Here is a 27,997-nt window from a genome sequence, read left to right on the forward strand (position 1 = left end):
AGTCCTTATGGGGACGTGTCTTTTGTCCTGGGCTTAGGTAATAAACCGTTACGACCACGTCAGTGTACCTGTATTCATTGGGAAGTATCAGATCAGTGAATGAGTGAACAGTGTTGTCACCATGTTGGTTAGCTCAACAGTCATCCTTCTGCAAGTGGTAAGCATTTTCTAATAATGTTTGTTTTCATTTTGACTATTTTCATCTGATGAGTATTTTTGTCTTTTCCTGTGTATCTTGTTTCACTGTTTTATTTAAAGCGCATTGGAAAATGTATCTTTTCCTATCACCATAGTACGATTTTTTTCACTGTTAAGCATTTGCTCAACGACAAAATAAACTCCGCTGCAGGTGAGATGTTCCATCGTTGTCATTAATATTGAGAAAGTAAGTCAAGTAAAATTAAATTCAAAATTCACAGTAGCTCTATCTTAAAAGTAATACTGACATTATTAACAGAATTATACATAAGGACTCTTGAAATTAAAATTCAAACCGTGTGTTCGGCTATTCAAACAAATACCATGTGCTACGACACATTCATAATTAAAACTACTTCAACAAGACGAATGCTTCTGTTTAAATAATGTAAACATATTAAAATTAAAAAAATCAGTTTGATTGTACACCATCCCACCATCGTGACGTAATAACAAACAAGCAAGTAAACTTTTTTGAATGAGTACGAATGTTGACATCACGTCAAGCATCACCAAGATCCTATTCCATGCCATGAAAATAAATATCCGATATATACGCTTTATGAGAATCGATTTTGTTACTGTAGGTCATTGATATAGAGCCGTGCTTTTTATATAATGATTACTGTATGACATTTTGTTCTTGGAGTTTCTTGTATTCTGCAAAGATACAATTTGAGTGCCTCTTGATTCAATGGAAATTGTCGAATTGGGGTAATATTTAATTGTAATATGACACCTGTATTCATCAAATACTGCAAAAAGAGCTAGCGGACACCATCATCTCTTCCGTAGGTCTCACATCGGTTATGCATCTTCCATTCCAAGACGAACTCACCCCACCAGCACAATGATTCGAAAGATAACCTAAGTTGGACATTCTTAAAGGAATCTGAATAGCCCTTTACCATTTGCCTTTCAATCGCCACTGCATTATTAACGATTTAAATTTAAACATTTAATCCACCCACACGTTTGGTCTTTATGACATCTTAGTAAATTATTATTTTTAAATTATTTGATTATTACGGTTATTATAACGAAATCGGAAACAGCATTTTTCCGGCAAAATCGTGTTCCATATGCCAAAAATGTATAAACATTAATAATAATAATTATTATTATTATTATTATTATTATTATTATTATTATTCTGGCAATCAATCGGATGCGGGAGGTCGTGGGTTCGATCCCCGGCCGAGTCATACCAGAGACTTACAAAAATGGTACTAACAGCTGCCTCGCTTGGCGCTCAGCATTAAGAGGTTAGTGTTAGGACTGGTCAGCCTGGTGTCAGGATAATGTGACTGGGTGGGACATCGTGCTACATGTCTGCGGCATGATGCCCCAGTACTAGACATAACTATAAACTGCTACACTGCAGACATCGTAGCGATATGGCTGAAAAATTGTTAAAGCTACGTTAAAAAAAAGTCCAAAAAAGTCCAGGCAATCAATCTTCCTGATTCTTGTTTATTTCCTCGAGGATTACATCAAGCCCCCTCCTCTAATAATCAAGTTCCACCACAATCCATCAATCACGATACATTCTGACAAAAAAACTGTGACAGATCATCAGTCGTACACTAGCTAGTTGAATAAAAACAACTATATTACCTATTCAAACCACGACTTAAGAATGAATGGTTGTCTTCTGTGGCCTTAGCTCTCTAGGTAACATAGCGATCACTTTCTCAATACTCACAATAAAACACAATAATTAACAGAGAGAAAGTACAAGTACAATATCATTCATATGTGTTCTTGTAGAGCTTTTTTTAAAAACACGTATTAAAAAAAATTATTTTTAAATATATCTAGAAAAGAACTGTATATCTGTAGTCGGCTACAAGTGGTTTAGTAGATAAGTGGTGAGAGACATAATTGTCTGAGCAAAAGTGAAGTGTGTGTGTGTGTGTGTGTGTGTGTGTGTGTGTGTGTTGGATTTTTAACTTAGCTCTAACAATTTTTTAGTCATATCGCTTCGATGTCTGCAGTGTGGCAGTTTCAGTGATGTCCAGCACTGGCGCATCATGCCGCAGACATGTAACATGATGTCTCCCCCAGTCACATTATTCTGACACCAGGTCGACCAGTCCTAACACAAACCTCTTTCTGCTGAGCACCAAGCGAGGCAGCTGTTAGTACCATTTTTTTTAATAAGTCTTTGGTACGACTCGACCGGAGTTTGAACCCGCGACCTCTCTTATCCGAGGCAGACGCTCTAAACACTAGGCCACCGGAGCGGTGTCAAAAACTGAAGTTAACTTCAAAATCAAACGCTCACTGGCGCATTCGAATCATGCAAACGCAAATATTATTAGTAGTAGTAGTAGTATAAATTAATATTATGATACTTACACATCCCGGATAAAAATTACCAGTTAAAGACTCATACGCATATCAAAAGGTGCACCAGTGTACAGTGCGCAAGGGACAGTTTTTATGCACAAATGTAATCCCGCATCCAGCTGCCTGATATAACAAAAAGCAATCATACAAAATAAAATACACAGGTGAGGCCAAAAAGGTCCATAATTTTGGATAGCTGTATTAAAACAAAGCATAAGAGTATTATTCCCTTGATTTGTCTAGTCAGTGACAGTTCATAGCAAAAGACGTTTTTGCAGCCCAACCCGAAATTTATATTTTCATTTTTTACGTCCAAATGTTATTTTTGACACCAAGTGCAAACACAAACCCTATCTTTGGGTGATAATTCTGAAAAACATTGTATAGTATACTAAGCAACTTGAAGCAATTCAAAATAGTTACCATCCAAGCAGTTTTTTTAATAGACATTCTGCTTGCCTTGAACCCACATGTGATCTGCTATGGGTGGCTAGCTGTTCTTCTTTTGCCGACTATTAGAATGTCACTGTCTGCATACTACGAAGTAACTATGGGAGGTGTACGCGTCTCAGATGAATTACAAGAACATGTGCAAAACACCTAATTCACATATATCTCTATATCTTTAATTCTTAAATAAAAATCTCCAAAAGTGCTACAATCTCTGTCCGCTTGGGTTCGATTCTCTGGCTCAGCAAATGTGGGTACATGAGAAAGCTTGCCAGTAGCTTTTCTCGAGTCGGTGGAACTTACAAGGATTTTACCATGTTGGTCCTCCACTAGTTATACTGATAGCCATGTATGTTTCGTGTGCTTGAATGTGGAAAATAACCACAATACCACGCCACCCCACCACCACCACCCAAAAATACAACAAAACTTTAATAAATGAAGGTATTTTGTTTAAACGTATTTATTGTACGTATATTTGAGAAAAGCATAAGAAACTAGTAAAATGTCGCATATTTTTCGCGAGTGTTCGTCTTTGATAAAGAGACCCATTGGTCCTGAAATTGAAAAGCTAGTTTACCCCAGTTTTGCCCAGTGTGTTGACGGTTTTTATGTACATGTAATTACTTTCTGAAAAATGTCATCTCAAATTATCCTGTACAATATACGACAAAAAGTCCCTGACATGATATTAAACACTTCTTCCTTGCAGATTGATTTACCATGCTCAACATCGGTATTTCTTTCATAACTATTGATCTTTGGCTTTGTTTGTGGTCTAATAAAGGACATACGGAATTGTCCGTATATCAAACGAAATGTATTCGCTATCGAGGTTAACTGTTTGATAAGTAGGAGTGTACTAATGAATATTCATGTGGCCGAGGTGTTTTGGTAGTGATCAATGGGCTTACATATCGGCCTGTCAAAACTGTGACTCCACCCATAACGTTTGCATAATATTAACCCATTTCTTATATATGTTAAACTTAATGTAGACACAGAAACGTTATTTCTTATAATTGTCGTTAAAATACAAATAAAAACTAATAAGTAGAGTTTGGATCTGCTTGTTATTTATTTATTTTCTTTTTTCGTTAATATATCCATTCATCTATCTATTCATTTATCTATTCATCTGTCCACTCATCCATCCACTCATCTATCCATTCATCTATTTCCTTTTGTCGTTAATGTATCCATTCATCCATCTATTCGTCCATCTAATCACATCTCCATTCATCTGTCCACTCGTTTAGTTATTCATCTATCCATTTATCTATCCTTTCACCTATATATTCATCTATCTTTTTATTACGAAGATGTGTTTGCATATACCTATCCCACTAGTACTGACTGGCATTGTCTTCTTCGATACATACATGCAACTAAATCTCTTTCAAAAATCCAGAACAATATTTAGTTGGTATTGTAAAGAAAATATAACGTTCAGGAAAGGTAATTTAAAAAAAAAAATAATTTTGAACATTCAAAATATTACTATCGCGTTTTTACCATTGATGGAATTTCTGAATTCATTTCAGCTCCTTGAACAGGAAGCATTTTTCAGAAGGGCGCAAAATTGGAAAGGAAAGGGGGAGGGGTAAAGAATTAGACAAGGAAACTAAAATGAATAAAAACTTGTTTTTTTCTTCTTTGAAAATCTTTTAGTTTTGGTCATAACTTACAAATTTGATGCTAGTTCCATGTTTCCAAATTTTGATACAGGGGGTGGGGCAAATGTATGTTTCGATCAGGGCACCGTATTGCCTCGCACGGGCCCTGGTTCTTATTATTTTTGTTTAATTTTAAATGATGAATGAAGAATATTGATATACAGGAAAATCTATTTTACTACATCTCCCAAACAGGTCAAAATAAAGTACATGTCTCCCAAACAGGTCCAAAATAAAGTACATGGCGTCAGCAAACTTAACAGAATCTTGAATCATGACTACATGTCTGCATCAATCTAGTTATCCACTGTTTTCTGATATGGACGAGTCAATGTTTTTGTAAATCTGGTGCTTGGATTGAAAACGGTACTTTGCGTTATAAACTGTGAGCTTTTTCCCCTAGATAAGTGTAATGACGCACACTTGGGAACTGAAAAGTGTGTCGTGCATTAGCAACAAGTGCACGAAAATATTTAAGGATCATATTATTACGTGCATAAATAAGGTAGATTCTGCATTTGTAACACGTATCCAGAGATAAACACATCTAGTACAAATATGCTAGTCTGCATTTTTTATGATAATAAAATTAATCTGTCGGGCCTGATATCCCATATTTTAAGGGAATATTGGGCGTGTTCTTGGCATAAATATTTACATTTTGTCAGAACCAGGATATCCTATTAGTTCTCTGTAAGCATGCACCAGTGTTCAGTGCGGAATAAATCTGTACGTAGATACATCAAACTGTCATTCGGATTTATTTGAGATGGCATTATGACACCTATGTCCTGTCCACTGGAATTCTTGTCCGAGGTTGTCCTCTTTTTAAGTACCTTTTTGTATTTTATTCGTAATAACATACTGTCAGCTATTTAAATAACCGAATTCGTTCTTCCTTCTGGCAAATTAGTCGCTGCTTAATTTAAAACATGAATACAAAAGGATGAAATGTGGAATGTCTTCAATCAAATTTTAATGAATTTTGCTGCTACTATCTTCAATTATGCCACAACTGGTCGAAAATTTTAGGTGTACATGAAATAGTAAGATGAAGATGAAATAGTACATAAATTGCTATTAATATTGAACAGTATATAACTTATTATTTACATTGAATATTACATAAATTACTATTTACATTGAAGAGTACACAAATTACTATTTACTTTTTGAATAGTACATAAATTAATATTTACTTTGAATAGTATATAAATTATTATTTAATTTGAATACCGTACATAGATTACTTTTTACTTTCAATATTACATAAATTGCTATTTACATTGAATATTACATAAATTACTATTTACATTGAATAGTATATAAATTACTATTTACATTGAATAGTATATAAATTACTATTTACATTGAATAGTACGTAAATTACTATTTACATTTAATAATATATAAATTACTATTCACATTGAAGAGCACATAAATTACTATTTACTTTTTGAATAGTACATAAATTAATATTTAATTTGAATATCGTGTATATATATATATATTACTTTTTACTTTAAATAGTACATAAATTACCACTTAATTTGAATATTGTACATAGATTATTTTTTACATTGAATATTACATAAATTGCAATTAACATTGAATAGGAGTACATAAATTAATATTTACATTGAGGAAGATACACAACAACAACCGAGCCAACATCTGAAATAAATATGCGTGTAAATAGTAATTAATCTGCACGACTAACTTCTACAGAAAAGAATTTAAAAAATGTTACCGAAGTATGTACAAATTATATACGATTGCCAAAAATGTTATCACACTGATATATGACGGTTGCCAGGTACGTATGTAATACAGTCATAAAATCAGGATTTCTCATTAAAGTATGTGTGATGAATAATATTTTAACATTCTATGTTTGTTTTTTTATCTTGCTGCAATCTGATTTATAAAACTGTAGCGGCGTAAGCAATTTTTTTTTAAAACTTATGTATACCATGTATTCTTATGGTAGCGTTCCTTACAAAATTTACAACAAATGTACGCCGAATTTAAATCATTTAAAACTCTGAAAGAAATCTGATAAAAATTGTGTAACCATAATTGGCATTCATCTAAGAGTGTACAGATTTATTTTATGTTAAACTCACCTTGAATGTGGCGGGAGGGTATGCTGTATAGTCTCTTCATAATAAAAAAAAATACGGGATTCTCCCCCACTGTATAGCAGTATATACGATGTGGACAAGCGACTTTATTGTATACTTTATCCGGTAAGAAATGTTTAACCCTTTTTAAAATTAATGCTTTCTTACATACTTTTAAATGTAGTTTTTCACAGTGGTGGGAAAAGGGTAAAGTATTGTTAAAAAGGATACTTGAAATTCTGATACACTGAGCAATTTCAATTTGTGTACTATTTGCTTTAATCTAAACCTTTCTACACTTAGCTGCATGTGGTTCAAAGCAGGTTAAACTTATGCAGTTTTATTTTGTCATAGATCCATTGTAAAGAACATTGTAAATCTTCAATTAGTTTGCTCTTAAAAATGCTAATATCTTCAACACTAAAAAATTAGCGTAAACTTAGTGTCATACGTCCATATTTATAATGCATTGTAAATATTCGATTAGATTCCTGTCAACAATTTTAATATCTTTACCATATATATATATATATATATATATATATATATATATATATATATATATATATATATATATATATATATATATGATCAACAATATGGGGCTTAGAAGTGATCCCTGCAGTACTTCAATAGAAATTTCATTAAACTCCGAGACAGTACTTATCCAACTCCTTAGCTCGTAATCTACTATTTAAAAATGGCACAAAAAATATTGCAATGATGAATTTGTAATATTATGTGCTGATAACTCGCGTAGTAAAACGGTTTAAAGTTTTTAAAGTAGGTCATAAGAATTAAATCTAATTTAATTTCCCTCATACAGCTTTCAACCTCGAGTACACTCTGGAATACAGTGCCACTTTTGGAACTCTCCATACAATGAGAGTGTTTGACCTTGGTTTTAAGCTCGCAAAATATTGAGAATACAGGATCAAATCTTAAAGTATTCATTGTTTGAAATATTTCCTTTTTCTCAACAAGGTACACCAAATAACGTCGAAAAGAACTTGTTAAGAAACGATTGCCATTATAAACCAACGACGCAGCTTGACGTACGAACAACATGCGTTTTGTACAAACACGATATTTGATGAACTGTTAATAATGTTATGACATATTTTGGTGCTATTGCGAGCAGTACTAATACAAGCATAAATAACCGAAGACCTTAAATATATAAATTACAATGATCCCGATCTTCACTCTCCAACCACACTTTAGTTATGAATATAAAGCCAGTCCAGTTGCTGGGAGTACAAGCATAACATTTGATATTTGAAAATGGGCATTTAAAATAGCCAATAGAAATTCCATCAAATGTTATTGCGTTTTCCTTGCGCAAGATAAGAACAAACTTAGGGTGCAGAGAAAAATCCACGTGGTGACATGCGAGGTCAGTTGGCCTTTTCACGACATAACGTATGCTTGACCTATATGATATTAATATTTGGTCTTAATTACCATCAGACGTTTTCTTTTTTTCTTTATACCCAGCATGGATAAATACAACAGTTATAATTTTTATCCAAACATATGAACAGAGCAAATAAAACGGTTTTAGTCAAACCTAACAACTATTTTGTCAATGCCTTTTGAACAAATGATCTTGGTTTATGTTATCTTTGCAGTATATTGAGAGAGTTTCCGAACCTACTTTCTGAAGACTATGTGATGTATAAACAAATGAGTTTTTAAAAACCAATACGAGACTCCATAAATCACATTACTTTGTGATGCAGTAGATGGCAACAAAGTTAAAATAAGTAGGTCTATAAGATCGCCTGCTTTTATGACAGTGAGATAGCAGCATTGCATGACCTTTTAGATTTTCTCGTACCATTTATTGTTATTTGATCAGGGTGCAAGTCTCAGTGTTGGAACATTTTATACGGGACGTGTATTACGTATAATCAATTTCGTGTATTCTAGGTATAATCAATAACTAGAATGTCACTAGTGAATTTTGTATACTTTTAAACTGTTTTAGATGTTTATCGACGCTTTCAACTTCTACCTCAGTTTTGCTTCTGTGCTTGCAAGAATTTTATTTTCATAATAAATATAATATATTCCTTACCGAGTACCAGGATATTGATTGAGGTAGTTTTAACCTCCGTCGAGAAACATTTATATTACAACAAACTTGATGCAAAGCACGCAATTTTAATTTTTTTAAAGTCTCTGGCAAAATATTGAATGCGTTTTGGTCATGAAATACACAAGCTAGTTAGGTTTCCTTAACAATTAAATCGGTGTATATGGAAAATGAATTATTCATCAATTACCGTAGTCGTTTGACCGCGAACGATGATGATACATGTAGTGAGGTAAACTAGATTATACATATCCTGTTTTTACGTAATCAACAATGTCCCGATAAATCGACGATCAACAGTGAATTTGCAAAAACAAAAAGTACAAATGCATCCATTTTTATTTTACCTATGGCAAATTTACATTCACCATTAATTCTAATGAAAAGATTGATTGCCTGTACACACATGCATACTGTTGTAATATTTTATTGCCGTGTCGAAGTTTCTCTTTCTGTCTGGGTGACCTATAACGGCGTGTCTAAGTTCTGGCGTCCTATAGCTGACTCCTTTCTGGGCGTCCTATTGTGTGTCTACCTTCTGGGCGTCCCACAGCATGCCTACTTATTGGGCGTCCAATAACGTGTCTACTTTGTTGAGTCAGTTTCTTATGTAGTGGAAACATGGCGCTAATATAGGTTTGACAGTGATTTGTTTATGTTCCGATAATTTTTGTCGTTGAAGCTTTCATCATTAGACACTAGAAAACAGTATTCTTACTTGCGAATTACAATTAATGGTATGCTTTCATTTTATTTAAGATCTAATTATGTTTCTTCCGTTTACATTGTTACAAGTTTTCTACTCTCTCTATTCTCCTTTTTAAAAGCTTATAGCAATGTATTATTTGTCTTATATTACTGCAGCTAGTCGAGTGGTCATTTCGTTTGAAGACCGGAACCAACAAAGTACTTCTACTGTTCAAGAGTGTTAAAAACGGATGTGTCAGATCTTTCATTTAAACCTGAAACATTCGGTTTCCCAAATGAGATGAAATGTAAGAAAATGCATACATGTTCACATGTAACGCATATTGAGGTGTTTAAAAAGAAACATGTTTTCTCATTTAAGTCTATACGAGTTATAAACTTTATCTATAAACTCTTTTGTTGCTAGATTCATTGTTGATGGTCTATCTGAAGTGGGCATTTAAGAGATGCCTCTACAAGTTTTTTGATCTCTTTTTAAATTGGGTAATATTTGTTGAAATTGCTTCAGTGGAAAGGTGGGACATTCAATTTGAATAACTTTACTAAACAGGACTAAATGATATAGAACAGAAGAAGTCACGAGGGATATCAAAATCATCTTTTGCCGGTCTAATATCTCAGTTTTGAGATGGAGCTGGTGCATTTGTGTCGAAATGGGGTACTCGATCATTCATTGAAAAAAATTACAACTAACCAGCATCGGGACTGATTATTGGTTCATTTGTGGCGTCACTTTCAACTCTGTAAATTTTGTACCCAAGAAACGAAAACTAAATACCTTTCCTAATGCAAAACGACGCAGCCAACCCAGATTGGCCTGGTCGGGTATCAAGACCGTTACCCTTGGAATTTAAATACGTTTGAAAAGAAACGAACATGAAAGATGAAAACTTAAGTAACTAACGTATTGTAGAGATGATAAATATCGACTGTGTTAGACAGGCTAGAGCTTATAACAGAAAAGATTCACTTATATTGAATTTCAATTTATTTATATTCTTTTTTCCATTCTTTCCTTTATTACGAAAATGCGCAGTTGTAGTAAAACGGTTACATTTGTAAAACAAAACACAAATGAATAAATTTATATATTGGTAGAATGTTGTTTGGTATTTTTTAGATCAATTATTCTTGCTCTAAGACTGGTCATATTAAAGTTTATGTGTATTGTTTCGCCTGATTGGTAAGATAACATTTGGTACAAATGTGACCGACAAGACAATTCACAGGTATAAAAGATGTTTGTTAATCGGTAACCTTTATATCTTTATTATTTATCGTCTAGACTCAATTTTATTATAGCACGTGTCAAAGTCAGGATAATATATCATGTTGCTGTTATGCTTTATATGTTTGAAAACGCTACATATGTATGTATGTATGTGTGTGTGTGTGTGTGTGTGTGTGTGTGTGTGTGTGTGTGTGTGTGTACGAGTGTACATTCAAAATTCCCATAGTATCAGCGCATTATACAAAGTGTATATATTGAAAATGAGGCATTAACCTTTCTTTGCGAAACTCATCTGATGCGCGTATCGACTGAATTAGCACAATACGACATAACGTTTCGCTTGTCAGATGATGGCACATATAAAATGTATGAAGTAGATAGTCTAACTTGACAACTAGCATCGCGTGTCACCAGACATGTAATTAAAATGATGTATAATAGGAGTGATTCATGGTAAATAAGCTTGTGCTTATTGTGTTTTTTTTTTTGGGTGGGGTTGCTGGGGGGGGACATTTGTTGTTTTGTTGGGATGGGGGGGGGGTCTTCCATGTCATAAATGCACCGATTTAATCGTGAAAACTAAATCCATTTGCACAATGGCAGATTGTGTCCCCGACCATCCATAAGATGGGCGACATTTTAGCAACAGCTGTAGTGGACATTAGTGACTAGTCTATGCATGAAGATATTACTACACTAACTGAACCAGTATGCTTTGGTTATTCTTGCGCATTCCATTGTAGTTCCTGCTTTTCATTATTATCCGTTTTGTTTGTTTGTTTGTTTGGTGGGAGGTTGTTACTTTGTTTTTCCTTAAGATTAGATAATCCGTGGAGACAGCTACTTGCAATGAATAAGAAACAGCATTTATACCTGAATACAACGTAAATGATTAACAGGTTCAATCTCTCGGTTTTTGCGTGGAATTATAAAGAAATCAGGTGGGATTCGGTCGATTTCGGAAATGCCATTTGCACGTAAAATTCCAGTCAATTTATTTATTTACATCTGTTTCCCAAACATGTCACGTAGCCTATGTTAATATTTGGATAAACTGTCCATTTTTGCTATTGAGGTGAAAAAGAGAAGATTTAGAAAAGATTTTTTTCAGACAAATGCACCTGGTATGCACAAAAGATTGTCTGATGGTTCTAAACTTCATTTGGATGATGTAACAAAAAAAACCTTGATATCATAATTGGTTTCATCATTCGAGGGTTAGTGCTATAGTGTGCACGGGACGTAAGTCTGTATTTTTGTTTCTTCCAATTTCACGGGATCATGGTAATATTATCAGGCACAGACAGGATAACTACGGTAATGCATTATTGTCTTGATTAGGTTATGAATTCAGCTAATAATTACGGCAATGCATTATCTGTCTTGATTATAATTTTAAATTCAGGTCATAACTACGGTAATACATTAACTGTCTTGATTAAAATTATGAATTCGGGCGTTTCCGAACCATATTTTGGTATCAATATTTATATTTATTTTATTCTTTTCAGTGAATTGATAGAGATTCTAAATGAAATAATTTTGATAATTCACTGGATTGTGTATGTATGTATGTATGTACGTATGTATGTATGTATGTATGTATGTATGTATGTATGTATGTATGTATGTATGTATGCATGCATGCATACATGTAGGTAGGTAGGTAGGTAGGTAGGTAGTTAGGTAGGTAGGTAGATATTGATGGATGGATGTTTATATCTACGTATATACCTGCGTACGTATGTACACATGTGTTTAGGTTGGTAAATATGTACGCACATACGCACGCAGGCACGCATGCTTACATGTAGGTAAGTAGGTTGGTAGGTAAGTATAAATGCATGTATGTAGACGTGTATGGATCGATGTATGTTTGTACGTACGTAGGTAGTTAGCTATTTAGAGATGAATATATAAGTAGATATAAATTGTTTCATTATATGCTCATTTGTTCTCCTTTAACTTTACATTGTCAGAATCGTTAAGTATTTTACGATATTGCACTCATGTGCACTTCATATTGCACTCACGTGTGCCCAATAGTGCATTAGGAACTACTTTGTAAACAAATCATGTATACTCACGTAGTAGGCACTTTACGTTTTGATTGATTGAATTTGTTTCTGAATGAACTAAAGCAGATGTTTACTGGACTGCCAGATACCATCTGCTTTACCACATTCCGCGTTAACATTCTTGATACAATGTTTCGGATTTAGGCTTGCGATAGACGCAAATTTTATAAAATTGCTGGGTCCCTACAAATAACATGCAAGTGACAAGGCATAAACTGTCTTCTTTAGCTGGTAATAAGAATGGCAAAGAATTTACTTAGGGTCAGTCATGAAGTATTAAATGACATGACGCAGGGACGTTTGATGCAATGTCAGCTGCTACACGCTCCAGCCATCAAAGTTTAAGAATCCAAAAAATATGGGGTTTTGTCTAAAATGATGTATTCATGATCCATGGGGTATACGGGAAATTCTATTCATCTGTCACCATGGCCTGATTTATAATGATGGACACTTGATTGTGATTCGTGACAGGTAGACATTAGCATGGAAAAGATGAAATGGTGACACTGAACACGGAGGTGAATATGTATATGGCTCGTTGAGCTCAGCTACATATATTATATATCCGTACTTTATACTCTGTTTCTTTTCAAGGGAAGAAACTCTGGAATTGTTTTATCATGCTCTGCAGTGTATCAGTTTGGTTGGCTTCCCATTTAATTCTCTTTCTCGTGTATTATTTGGCAAATATGTCACAATTATTTAACTCGAAGGTTTGTTGTCTTCACTTTAAATGTTAAATGGATGTAACCTAACTTTTACATTAAATAGAAAACGAAAGATATCTTTGACGAAATTTCCTTACCTGTGGCCGATCAGTTCATTACATTTGGCAATTTAGGATATTTTGACAATTTTGCTTGTAAAATTTATCATTCTGATATTATTCCCTGTCTTTGGTTTATTGCTCACCTTATCAACTGAATTTGTCTTTAATATTTGTCATCAAAGTCAGTGTGAATACGTACTACCTTTTGGTTTTAGCCGAGTCTCATGGTCACTGATAAGTGGCGTTTGTCATTAAAAATTCCAGTATTTCATGTTTCATTAATGAAAGAGATGTATGCTTTCCACGTGTTTCCCTATAGGCAAGCACTTGCTTTTCTCATTTCCATCATCAACTTTTGCGTCCCTGTTTTATCGTACTGTCTTACTCAGTTACCTGAATCTGGAATTTGCAACGTTTCTTTTCTTTTCGTATCATTTGGATTGTCTTGCTTATTTTCGCTTATAATATGGAGTAATTTTGTTCTATTGTTAATCTTTAAGCATATTCTCTCATTTCCTGTTATACAGTGCAAACTCTCAAGATCGAAATTCCTCGTGACTGAATTTCAATTTCAAGGATTAACGGAGGTTACAGGTTTTAACTAAATAAATGCTTTGTATGCTTTGACATACACCAAAAGAAAGTCAGTTTTAAAAAAAATTGATATCTGTTATAGTTCATAATTTTAGGCATCTTTTTTTGTATTTGATAAGAGGTCAATCTTTATGCAGTTTTATGAGATAAATCTAAATGCAAACTGACATTACATACCGAAAATATACTTTATTTTCAGAGTAAAGGGCTTCAGCTCACTGAGTTAACGTTTATGTTGTTTTCACTGTAAATGCTTTAAGTTTACTAAAATAAAATTTACGTTATTTTAAGTGTAATGGCTCTCAGGTCACTGAGTTAAAATCAATGTTTGTTTTAATAGTAAAGGATTTCACTTTACTGGGCTGACATTTACGTTATTTTAAGAATAAAAGGTTTCAGCTGACTGAGTTAAAATTTCTTTTAATTATGGATGATCGCTTGTGAAATGTTGGAATATATTACCTTTGTAAAGTAATATTTTTGCATATGTATGGGTTCACGAAACCAAACTCCCTAGAATGAATGATTGTTCATGTTCTTGCGTTAGTCTTAACTGAAGGGCTACTATATGGAAACGTATGGGAAAGTACCCAATCAATAATTGCACATACAGAAATGGCTGAGTATTTAAAAAATTCATACATTTGTACAGGCTGAAGATGATAGACGCCTCTTATCAAAAAAGGATCTTTTTCAGTTTTCGCAATGAAGCAAAATAACGTACAAAAATATTGCAATGACGCGCCTACTTACGTACAATATTTACCAGAGTTCGTAACGCTAATTTACGCCTACGTTAAGATTGACGTCTACACATTGATGTCATACTTCTATGATCGCGTCATTTCCACCTTTGCAGTGAGTATTGATTTTACAATGAAAGACATGAACCGTGATTCTGATTCAATAGGACTTTGGTTTACTGAGGTACCTGTCTTCTGACGCATACGTATTCCTTGGTTTGTTCAAACTGTTTGCTGGAAGTCCAATCCCATTTGCATTATTCAGATCGTCAACCTAATTATGTCCTATTTGATTTGATGTTTGCATTACCCCTTATAGTCTTAAATTGGTTATTCGTCGGTCACAAGAAACAGAACATGAGATCCTAAAGCTCGCTCCTTAACCCAGGATGTAAACTTACGCCACTATCAACAAACACATGCGGAATTCTCATAGATCATTCCTTTCATGAAAATGTCTAGAACATCATAAATCATGAATACTTATCACGGATGCCTCCCAATTCAACCGTTGAAAACAGACTATAAATAAATGAAAATTATGCCATAGCATTGAGCTGATAAAATGTATATATGGTGTTCTCTGACACATATGTAGCAAAGAAAAAGATGATGAAATGTCCCTGTGGTGTCTCTGGCACGGATATTCACAAAAAAAATGTGAAAGCATGTCTTTGTTGTGTTTTCTGGCACAAGTGTTCGAAAAATAACGTGATAGCGCAACCTGTGGTGTTCTCTGGCACACACGTACAAAAAGAATGTGATCACGTGCGTCTGTGGTGTTCTTTGAAAAGATGTTCGACATAGAAGGCGATAACAGGACTGTACGGTCATATCTTTATGATCATAATTTATAACCTTTCACACTGTCCAAGTTTATGTGTGCGCATTTGGTCTTTTCTCCTTTTGGTTATGGCGTTTTCTCCATGATGGGTTACTGCTTCCCTTTTTCTGATTTTGAGATATCAATATCACTAGATCATTTTGCCTAATACAGTGGAACCTGTATATAATGGAGTATTAAGTTAAAATGGAATTGTACTAGTGGGTGTCCTTTATATGAAAGATAGCTAGAGACAATGTTCATTACATAACAAAGTTAGGTTCTTCGAGAAATTCAGACGAAATGGCATTTGTACAGTTCTGAAGGAAATTAATTTGCAATTTGGTGAATTTTATTCTCATGCAATACGATAACTGCATGAACATGGTGTTTTAGAAATGATTAGTCATATCACAAAAGCCTCTCTCTCGTGTCGTCTGATAAATTGCTTTGTGAACCATAATCATATCATAATATCCCCTGACTCGCATCGCTTAAAATGACGTTTTCTGAACAAGTAATCACAATAACTTCTGCCTCGCATCGCTTAATATGCTGTTTTGTGGACAAGTAATCATATCATAATAGCCGCTGCCACGCGTCTTTAATACGATGATTTTAAATGAATAATCACAATAGCCTCTGCCTCTCGTCGTTTAATATGATGTCTTGTGGACGAGTAATCATATCACAATAGCCTCTGCTTCGCGTCTTTAATACGATGTTTTTGAACGAGTAATCACAATAGTCTCTGCATCGCGTCGTTTAATATGATGTCTTGTGGACGAGTAACCATATCACAATAGCCTCTGCCTCGCGTCGTTTAATATGTCTTATGGACAAGTAATCATATCACAATAGCCTCTGCATCGCGTCGTTTAATATGATGTCTTATGGACGAGTAATCATACCACAATAGCCTCTGCCTCGCGTCGTTTAATATGATGTCTTGTGAACAAGCAATAACATTATAATATGGTTAGCGCTGTTTAATATGCTGTTCACAATGCTTCATATTCACCATAAGAAAGATCTATTATATTATAATACTCAGTTAAATGAATTACCTAAGGAGATGCCATATAAAGGGAGAGTGGTCTCACATTTACTGCCACGGCCAGTAGGCTTACACACAAAAATAACATTTAAATTTATTAATTAATAAAAACGTTAATTTTTTGGGCACCGTTACACGGACAGTAGACATTACTTGAGCATAAAGGGGACGTAATTTGAAGCTGAGAGTGATCACATCGTCCGCCACCGTCTGTAGTCTTACAAACATAACATTGCATGTTACACTCCTAATTAATTCATAAGTTAATTTGTGGGGTTTTTGACGGGGAGGAGGATGCCACAGTTAACAGGAAAGCGGATCGCGCGGAAAGTGGAGATCGTATATTAAAGCTATATTATTGCAAACCTCATCACGTCTTTCTTATCCATGTTTAATTACACATTCGTTAAATATACTGGCTACATGAATACCACGAAACAAAAGTTGGGTGAACATGTAAGGTTTACTCTTCTTATAATGGCACATCCTCTTTTAATCGCCACATGCTACAATCGGATATGCAGTGTGATTGTTTGTTTGCTTGTTTGAAATTATATTTTATTATTGTTTGTTTGTTACTGTTTTTTATTAATCCTCAAAGTTATTTTAAGTCTTCATATGAAACTTAAAATAAATATTTAGTCTTAAACATAAAACTCATTCTTGAATGATTCTATTCTCAAAGTATGCGTACATACAGAGATAAACACCGCGTACTTCTCAGTTTCGAATGAGCAAGTCCCAGCTCAATATTCTCACAGGACACAACGAATCACGAGCGAGTTGCCGTTGGGTCGCTGTTTAAAAACTCGTTTACATGTATTTATCATCCCTAGGTATCAGTTACTTTCGTTAGAGGAATTTATTCTACTTTAATAAAGACTATCATTGTGTATGTAGTCTTGTAAAAGGTGACATTTTTCTTTAACGAAGCTAAAGGAAAGAACATTTCTCCACGCTGGAGCTCAGGTTGTTTTATTTTATTTATTTATTTAGTTAGTTATTTTTTATTTTATTTTTGATTATTTATTTTTTTGTTTGTTTGTTTTTATTTATTTATTTATTTATTTATTTACAAGATCTGACTATTACATGTGGTATGCGTTGTTTTGCGAGCCAGCTGAATCACACATTAAATCCTCAGTCTCGGGAACCCATGTTATACCTTGACTCTGGTGCTTGGTTAAACCAGTGCAACGTACTGGCTTTATGGTTTGACAAATCCATACGCTTAGAATGCTTCTAGTTAGCCGCACAGTTTTTTTCCAACATTTACCTACAAAAGTCATATTATCATTAACGAATCACTAACTGTCCATGTACAAATGAGCTTAAGCTGATGCAAACAACACTATCATCTAATTATGTTAGTTATATTTAAATTGTGCGCTCAACTTTTGTCCATGATTATCAGTTAAATACTGTAACAGGAATTTTACATGGCTAATTTGTGTCCATGATTTTAGATTATAAACAGACTGTTTAGAAAGCTTTTGAGCTTAAAACATTCTAGACACAAGCCTGTATATAATGTATCTACTGAAATGACTCACATCAAGGTCAAGTGAAAATCTGTATAAATAGAGACTTGATCAATAATTCGTTCCTTTTTACATCATTCTCTGAAATCAATTTATTATCAGAGTTTACAATTCGAAAGGAAATATTTATTTAAATTATTTATTGGAATCACTGGGTGCTTATTTACAATGGATTACTACACTTTTCTGGAATTACTGTGAATTCCTTCAAAGGTATTCTGGAGTGTATCATTGTGATATGCCAGGACATTCAAGACTAAGACTATTGGGATTCATTTGGAATATTCTATATTTTGGACTTGTGATCGAACATTTAGGATTATTCTGGGATTTAGTTTGCAATAATGAAAGAGTTTTTTTTTTTTTTTTCATTTTCACTTTGTATTGTAGAGAACGAACTTTCTTGTTGAAGTTTTCACTTCATATTGCTACATATGTTAAGACCTAGATACGCAACAATTTGAAGACAATCTAGAGGTGGTTTTATAAAGCCATGTCACTTTGTGTCAACTGTTTTATTCTAAAGGGCAATCAGCAAACAAAAAGATAAAATTAAAATCGTCGTTGTCCCAATAGGTATAATCGCAAATGAAGCACACTTTTTGTTTGCCATGACGGTGATAATTATATTAACTTGTAGGAATAATATTTCTAAAAATAACCGAGTACTAACAAACGGACATATTTAGGACCGTCCAGCTGAGAAATTCTTTCTTGTACATGACGTGGAGGAAAACTCTCGAAAGCGAAATACGACGAAATAAATCTCCCTCCCATATAGGAAATACTCTTTTAAATACACTGTAGATAATAACATTTTCAAAATTATAACATTTTCAAGCGAATAACCTTTTCAAGATTTCGCGAGAACACTGAGATTACAAAACTGTTATTTACAGTAATGGTTATCGTCGAACATTGTAATGATTTATTTTATTGTTAGCTCATAAAAACCAAAAAGCGTTTCTCCAGCCTTTTGAATTTACTAGATTTGCTCTAATTCAATAACGTTGAAATATGTCGATAGCTATATAGATGTATTTATAGGTGCGCGCGCGCGCGCGTGTGTGTGTGTGTGTGTGATAAATAAATTATGTTTTAAGTAGTGATTAGATTTAAATTCGTTCCATTTCTTTGTTATTCAGGTGCTTCTGTTGGAAGAATATGTTCCCGTACACGCGCAGATAGATCAAAGGCTGGTAGCTATGATATGCAGCGTAAGTAGTTAAATGGAGTTAGGTCCCTTTCTTTCCCTTAAATTTCTAAATTTGAGTTTCTATTAAATTCTACCTTATTGTTCATTCTTTGTTACTGTCATCAATACTTTACAAATGGAACAGTGTGATTTAAACTGAAGCTTCATAGAAAGATGGTGAAATTAGCTTGATGAATGTTTTCGAATAAAGAGAATACTTCTGTTTTTTAATTTATTACCGGTAGTACGTCAAATCAGGCGTATGATCATTTTACCAGTATGCCTAAAATGGTGTTATTTCCATACCCATAATTCAGTATTTGGTGACGTCATATTTCCTAGTAATCTCGTACTAAAATTAGTGTCATTCCTTACAGTCGTGTTGTGTTATAGCGTCCGCCTACGATCCGGAAGGTCGCGGAATAGAACCCCGGCCGAGTCATACCACAGACTTATAAAAATGGTACAAGCAGCTTGTTCGCTTGGCGCTCAGCATTAAAAGGTTATAGTAAGGAGTGGTCGGCCTGGTGGCAGAATCACGTGACTCGGTGTGACTTGATGCGACATATCTGCGGCATGATGACCCAGTGCTAGACATCACTATAACCTGCCACATTGCAGACATCGTCGTACCGATATGACACGAAAATTGTTGAAGCTACGTTAAAAATCCAAATCACACACACACACACACACACACACACACACACACAGTCGTGTTATAAAAAGAAAGTTAGATTCTGGCACGAAAAATTGTTTGTTCACTTTATGAACTTGACTTTGAGTTAAAAATATAATGCATAATTTCCAAATATCTTTTATATCAACACCCGTTTCATTTAAGAGAGCCCCACCCTGTTGTCCTGGTCACGTGTGCGGGGTAATAACACGATCTCAGGTAGAAGCGCCTAGGCCTGCATGCTCCTCAGGTTCTCCACGCTCTCGCCGTAAGTACCATTCACGTTACAACAGGGATTTATTTATTTTGCATGGATCAATCAATACTTTATTCAATCCATCCATCCATCTATCCATCCATCCATCCATTAATCCATCCATCCATCAATCAATCAATCAATCAATCAATCAACTAATCATCCAACCAGAGCCGCGTACAGGATGTGTGGGCCCTATGAAAAACTCTCCAGTAGGCCCATATAATTACAAACTGCGACGGCGGTTGGCACCCTGACCATTGTGGGACCCAGAATTTTGTTTAAGTTCTTATACCATATCCGCAGCCCTGCATGCAACTAATCAGTCAGTGAATCGAAAGAAATGTTTGTTTTGATGTGTTGCAAATTTGTTCCATGTTGTTTTATGGTGAAAGATCCTAATGTAATGTTCTTGCTAATCACAAAATATTTTGAGCTTTATGTCTAAATATTTATCGCTCAAAAATAAGGTTAAAATCTTCACTTATTGTATATCTGCTCTGCAAAAAGTTTTAACAAATTAAACAACGAGGCGTGACGTGGTCTTGTACGCAAAGGAAACCATCAATCTTACCACTTATATTTACTTAATGCGGAATCGAGGCTCGAACCTAGGACCGGATCGATGCAAAGCGATCACCTAATTGCTGTTGAATAGTATATATATATATATATATATATATATATATATATATATATATATATATATATATATATATATATATATATATATATTAACTTGTAGTACATTTATAAATGGAATAATCTTATTTCAACGTTCGCATTTTAATCGAGGGCAAAAAGAAATTACGTCATTACCAAGAATATATTAATATGGTCAGTGCTTCGTACACAAAAGTTAGTAATATCGACATCTTCACTTACATGTGTTGCTAAAAACTTTGAAGGTACTAAAAGGTATTGGTCCAAGGTAGACACAATGTATAGTACAACTGCGTTTCATTCTCTAAGAATGGCTCCTTATTCTTTCATGACAGAAACGTACCACTTGACAAATATACTTGCTCAATATCTTAAAGGTATTATCTTTTACCAAATTATTAACAAAAAGTTATGTAAAACGTGTAAAGTGAAAATTAATGTGAAACATACGAAGCAAATCTTTATCAGACCTGAAGTCATTAAACTCCAAGCTTTAGCTGGCGATCCACAATGAACAAATCTGAATCGAGTTTAAAAAAAGTAAAATCACTTGCATGTTTGTTGCCTACTTCCACCCCACACATATTTTCATGGTCACTTGCAATGGTCGAAATAAAATCTCAAGCTCAAACTAATGTTAAGAGTTTTATAATGTCCAGGTCAGGTCTTCCAATAATGCTAATTTCTACCGTCTTCACTGCTATTCCCCGCTACGGTGGCCTAGTGGTTAGAGCGTCCGCCTTGGAAGCTGCAGGTCGTGGGATCGATCCCCAGCCGAGTCATACCAAAGACTTACAAACATGGTACTAACAGCTGACTCGCTTGGCCCTCAGCATTAAGAGGTTAGCGTTAGGACCGGTCGGCCTGGTGTCAGGATATTGTGCCTGGGTGTGACATCATGCTACATGTCTGCGCCATGATGCCCCAGTGCTAGACATCAATATAAACTGTCACAGTGTAGACATCGTAGAGATATGACCGAAAAATTGTTAAAGCTACTTTAAAAATCCAAACCACACACACGCACACACACACACATTGCTACTCTCTGCATCAATGTAGTCGTCAACGTCAACCTCCTCTTCCTCATTCCTCCTGTCCACTAATTATTATTATTATTATTATTATTATTATTATTATTATTATTATTATTATTATTATTATTATTCAGCCATGTATGTTCCCGGATCTCCGATGCAAGCACGTTTTTGTAACCCCATGATGATAGCCAGAACCGGGTTTACAACAAGACCCATGCAACAAGGCCCACAAGGCCCATTCGGAACGCCAGATGTAACTGCTCTTATCGGAAGAACAGGACAGTTGTCTCCTCAGATGACCGGAACAAACCCGGCTTCTTTACAAAGTGGACAGGGATTTCAGGGTATGCAATTCGTTAGTGTGCCAGTAGATCGAAGGTCAGAGATTCCATTGTCCGGAATTGAGCCCGGAAGTGATAATGTCATTCAGTCGATGTTATCTGATCAGCATATGGATAATCAGATAATGATTCCCGTAATCGGTTCTCAGTCCGTCCCTGACTTTCGTTGGGCCACGCATGCGAATAACAGTATGATCCCAGCGATGGGTATGCAGTCTCCTGGAACTGTAAGAACTTCTGAAGGTAGAATAACTATTGTTACAGGCTTCCTCTAGAGGCATGGCACCTGGGAATCTAGCTGAATAGATTTGGCATGGTAAAACAGAATTGCTTTCTAGATGTACACGATTGCCTAATATCACAGCATTTCAAGCCTATGTGAAGAATTTTAGCACTAACTTAGCACCGCATCAGTCAAATATATAGTTACAATTTGCACACAGTGTGGTCTCCAAAAGCCCACTGCGTGCTTGATAAATTAATTTATTTCTAGCCGGTATATAACTTTAAATGACCACAGCACGGATATGTTTTAAAGAGTGTGAAACCAGGAACCAGTCAAACTTTTTTAGACCTTTTCAGCCATATTGGAGACATTGGTAATCATAGAATGAGATATTTATTTTATACTGAAGTGTAACCTACACACATTTTCAATGATGAAGATACGCCTAAATGGCAGATGGTTTGGTTCTCAAACACAAAACAAGATTCAATAACTAATAAATATATTTCCATGTTTGATGAATGAAGATAGTCCGTTATTATTTTTAAGACAGTAATTCAATTATTTACAGTTTATTGCGACAAGCACAGCATAAACCTCTACTGGGGTATAAAATCAGTAAAGGCCATTTCGAACACATACGTAGAACTTGCGCCATCTGTAAATGGCATATATTCTTTCTGCAACGATTACATAAACCACTTTAACTTCTATTTATTTCAAATAACCATGCATTCTCTTGAAAAACCTACATAATCCTTTCAGTCCCATACTTGTTATGAATCAGTCAAAATAATCGCATCTGTCTTATCCTGCAGTAAGTATTGTCCGTTCTTCTGTCGGCTAATGTCGATATAATGGACAAAAATAATACTGCAATTATCACATGCTAAGTTAATTGCAGAGTTTAAAGGAATAGCCAACAAGTTACGATTGTAAGCTTTGTTGACAGTGTAAATCATGTCTGATTTGTATCTGCATCTTTCGATATTAACCTTTGTCTATCACATGCTTATTACGCTTTCTTGTTTTATTTTTTTTTTACGAAAAGTAATTAATTGTCACAAACACATTATACAACGCTATTTAGAGTGCTTTTGCGATATGTAATTTCATTGTCTTATATAAACCGCTCCGGTGGCCTAGTGGCTAGAACGTCCGCCTTAGAAGTGGGAGGTCAGGGGTTCGATCCCCGACCGAGTCATACCAAAAACTTACAAAAATGGTACTAACAGCTGCTTCGCTTGGCGCTCAGCATTAAGAGGTTAGTGTTATGACTAGTCGACCTGGCGTCAGAATAATGTGACTGGATAGGACATCATGCTACATGTCTGCGGCATGATGCCCCAGTGCTAGATATCACTATAAACTGCCACACTGCAGAGATCGTAGCGATATGACTGAATCATTGTTAAAGCTACGTTAAAAATCCAAAACACACACACACACACACACACACACACACACAAACACACACATTATCTTATATATCAAAGACTGGTATCTTTGCACAAATAAACCTTTTAATCTTTATGTCACCCTTCCTTATGTATCTAGTATTCATGAGAAATCCGGCATGCATTGCTTTAAGTCCGCACTAGTATACCGTAAACAGACTTCTTCCTTCCATGGATTAGGATTGACGTCAGATCAGTGCAAAACCGGAGTTTTCCAAAATGAGTGAATATAATACAGAAATACAAAAAGTGCGAAAAAATAGTTGAATTGCTCACAATCGTACAATGAAGAAGAAAGATAATTCTATATCCAAGTAAATACTATTTTCAATCTGATTTCACGACTCTCAGTCTATATTCTGATTAAACTGTGGTCAAATCCAAACTTTCCATCCTTTATTTACATATAATTTCTTTTCCGATATTGCCTGTGTTCATGTCTATTTTCAAAATTTGTTTTCAAAAATCAAAAAGCACTATTGTGCTATACGTGTACTGTTATCAAATGTACTACAAAAGTACATAGTTTACTGCTACCTCCTTTTAAATGTAGCAAGCTGTCTTCGCTGTTTCCTTGTCTCAGAGTCAGTTTAATCATCAAAAAATGAAAAATATGGGAGAACTGGTATTTCACTTTGCTCGCGCTTTTTTCATCCTGAGTAACCGCTTTTTGCACGATACATCGTAACATGCATTGTTGGTCATGGAATCATATTTACAAGCATCCAGTAAAGGTCTCCACATGCCTACGCAGATCCACTCTGCGCTGGAAATTACGCCCACAGCGTGCGCAAGAGAATGGTTTGTATCCGTTGTGCTTACGGCTATGGGTAATGAGATTTGACGACTGGCTGAAAGCTTTACCGCAAACTAGGCATTTGTGTGGCTTCTCACCTGCAGATATATAAAAAAATATGCATTCAGAAAAGAAATCATATCTCTCTTTGGCATAAAAAATATGAATGTTTTTTCCATCGAAAGTGTGAAGGGACTCAGCCAGCGAAAGTTCTTAAAATATTTTCTTAAAGGACAGCCTGCTCAGTTTGTCGGCGTTAGGTCAAAACTGTTCCACAGATGGCCTAATGCCTGCAAAAATCGTTTGTCCCCAAGGCCAGTCTGTTTGATTTGTCATTGAAGTCATATGTATATCCCTTTGACAGTTCTCCTTGATTTGTCATCAAAGTCATCCCATTTGTCCATTGGGTCTGTCCTGCTTTATATGTCATTTACATCATATGCCTATCCCCTTGGTCAACTCTGTTTGATTTGACACTGAAGTCATCCGTCTGTTTCCAGGGCCAGTGTCCTATTTGATTTATTAAATCATATTTCTGTCCCCTGTGCCAGCCCTGTTTGATTTGTTATTATAGCATCCGTCTATCGCCTGTATCAGTCTGTTTGATCTGATGTTTTAAGCTCGTAATTCTATTTTCTCTCAATTATTTTTGAGAATTCCTACAAAATAGATTTTGTTAAGAATGAACAGATTTGTCTGCACAATTAATGCATAACTCAGTTTTTGGTGCAGTTGCGTTTTCACAGAAGTGAGAACAACACCTGGAGAGGTCTCCATATTAATGATCAATGGCTTTATTTTTTTCAGCTCTAACGCCGCCTAATAGTATGCATAAATACGCTTCCAGTACTGATTAATTTGTAACGCTTAATGCTTACTAAACGTGTCCCCGCCACCCACCCCCACCTTTCTCTCTCTCTCTCTCTCCCTCTCTCTCTCTCTCTCTCTCTCTCTCTCTCTCTCTCTCTCTCTCTCTCTCTCTCTCTGTAATTCGTTATAAGCACTTATGTACCAAAACCTTTTTCTAAACGTTTACTGAACACATTATCTTTTGACTCTGGACTCCTTTCGCCTTGCATCTCGTACATGTCTTTGAAATAACACGCATATCATAAAATTATTTTATATATTTAAGCGCACACACACACACACACACACACACACACATATATATTTCAGGAACATACCATATACTATCCGTATCATCGAAATTCCATTTCGCTCTATTTTATTTGGGCCGTAGGTGGCCTGATAGTTTTTGTGACATTGTTTTTGTATTATTATTATTATTATTATTAAATAATTATTATTATTATCTAAAGTTCTCTTTCCAAGAATATAAAAAGTATACATCAGCCGCTATTATGACGTGAATGATGTATATAATTGTTGTTATTTCACATGGTATATTCTTTCAGTTCGCTCTCATGCAACAATTAATCTATAACTTAAATATTCAGAAAATGAATTTGACAAGGACAGATATACACACATAGACAACGGCATATACTTCAAAAACACATCATAAACTATCGAAAGTCCATTTCCTATAACTTAGCAGTACTTGGAAACTATAGTTATCTCTCTCTCTCTCTCTCTCTCTCTCTCTCTCTCTCTCTCTCTCTATATATATATATATATATATATATATATATATATATATATATATATATATATATATATATATAGCGACTTCTACATAGTATGTCATTTAGATCCAGAAATCACATTTCCAATAAACTCTTATTTTTCATTATTCAGGTATTATTCCTGGATCCCAGGTGAGCCTCGAAGCCGCGCCGGCTGCCTTTGAGACACAACCCGCGGGCATTGTTCCATCTAATCAAAACACAGGAACTGTACAGGGAAGCAGTCAAGCCAATATGGTTTCCACCAATCAACAGGCAGTTGCGGCTCAGAGTATTTCAGGAGGCGCAAGCAATCTTCGGCCAAGAGTGTTCTTAGACATAGTAATAGGAGGTGGATCAGCGGGCAGGATTGTTATAGAACTGCGTTCCGACATTGTGCCATACACTGCTGACAATTTCAGGTCTTTGTGTACCGGTGAAATGGGTTTCGGTTATCGAGGATCAGCGTTTCACAGGATCATCCCCGGCTTCATGATTCAGGGCGGGGACTTTGAAAATGGGGACGGGACTGGTGGGAAAAGCATATACCAAGGCAGAACCTTCTTTGATGAAAATTTTACCCTCCGGCACTCGGAGCCCGGTGTGGTTTCCATGGCCAACTCCGGTCCCGACACGAATGGATCCCAGTTCTTTATCACTACGCGTGCAACACCCCATTTGGACAATGTGCACGTGGTATTTGGGAAGGTTGTACAGGGTTATGATGTGGTCCAGGCAATGGAGGCTGTTGGGACAAATGAGGGCACGCCCACTCAACGGGTGGTTATCGCAAACTGTGGTCAGCTGTCGTAGTTTAAGTTTTGGAGAGAAAGGAAACATACTTAGTCAATAGTGTTTTACTTTTGTGCATATAAATGAAGGACGGGAAGGGGATTGTCAGAAATGGACGTTCTGTAAGATGCAAAATGTCCACAACGAACGGTATAAACAAATATTGAATGTTTCATTTGCCTGGGTGATAAAACATTTTTTGGAATACCGAACCATTTATAGATAAAACTATAGTTATAGTTTCATAGATAAGTGTGGATAATATGACAAATCATTAGAAGTAATTGCTCATGTTTTGAATTCTCTTGGATAACTGATTAGTAGCTGAAACCTTTCTTGAAGTTGTAAGGAGACTCGCTCGATAGACAAAATGAAACACTTGTATTCTAAGAAAAAGAGTCATGTCCAATTTAGAATCTGGGTCGTTTTAATACTCTTAATGGGACCACTCGAAATGAAATAAATTGATTGAAGAAATAA

General features: G+C 35.1%; 1 protein-coding gene across 2 annotated transcripts; it reads left to right on the forward strand.

The window, feature by feature from the left end:
• The first annotated feature begins 10 nt into the window (after window positions 1-10).
• LOC149779245 (uncharacterized) lies at window positions 11-27,997 on the forward strand. 2 transcript variants are annotated; one of them, XM_089939825.1, is made up of 5 exons: window positions 11-157; window positions 19,590-19,661; window positions 20,484-20,586; window positions 22,409-22,861; window positions 26,859-27,997. In XM_089939825.1, exons 1-5 carry the CDS (start codon window positions 122-124, stop codon window positions 27,536-27,538), a joined length of 1,344 nt encoding a protein of 447 aa, XP_089795951.1. In that variant the 5' UTR covers window positions 11-121; the 3' UTR covers window positions 27,539-27,997. The 2 variants fall into 2 exon arrangements, with proteins under 2 accessions (XP_089795951.1, XP_089795952.1); XM_089939826.1 differs by having other exon boundaries at window positions 22,409-22,621.

Source organism: Sinohyriopsis cumingii, chromosome 17 (genome assembly GCF_028554795.1).
Source record: "Sinohyriopsis cumingii isolate HCF-2022 chromosome 17, ASM2855479v2, whole genome shotgun sequence".
NCBI lineage: Eukaryota > Metazoa > Mollusca > Bivalvia > Unionida > Unionidae > Sinohyriopsis > Sinohyriopsis cumingii.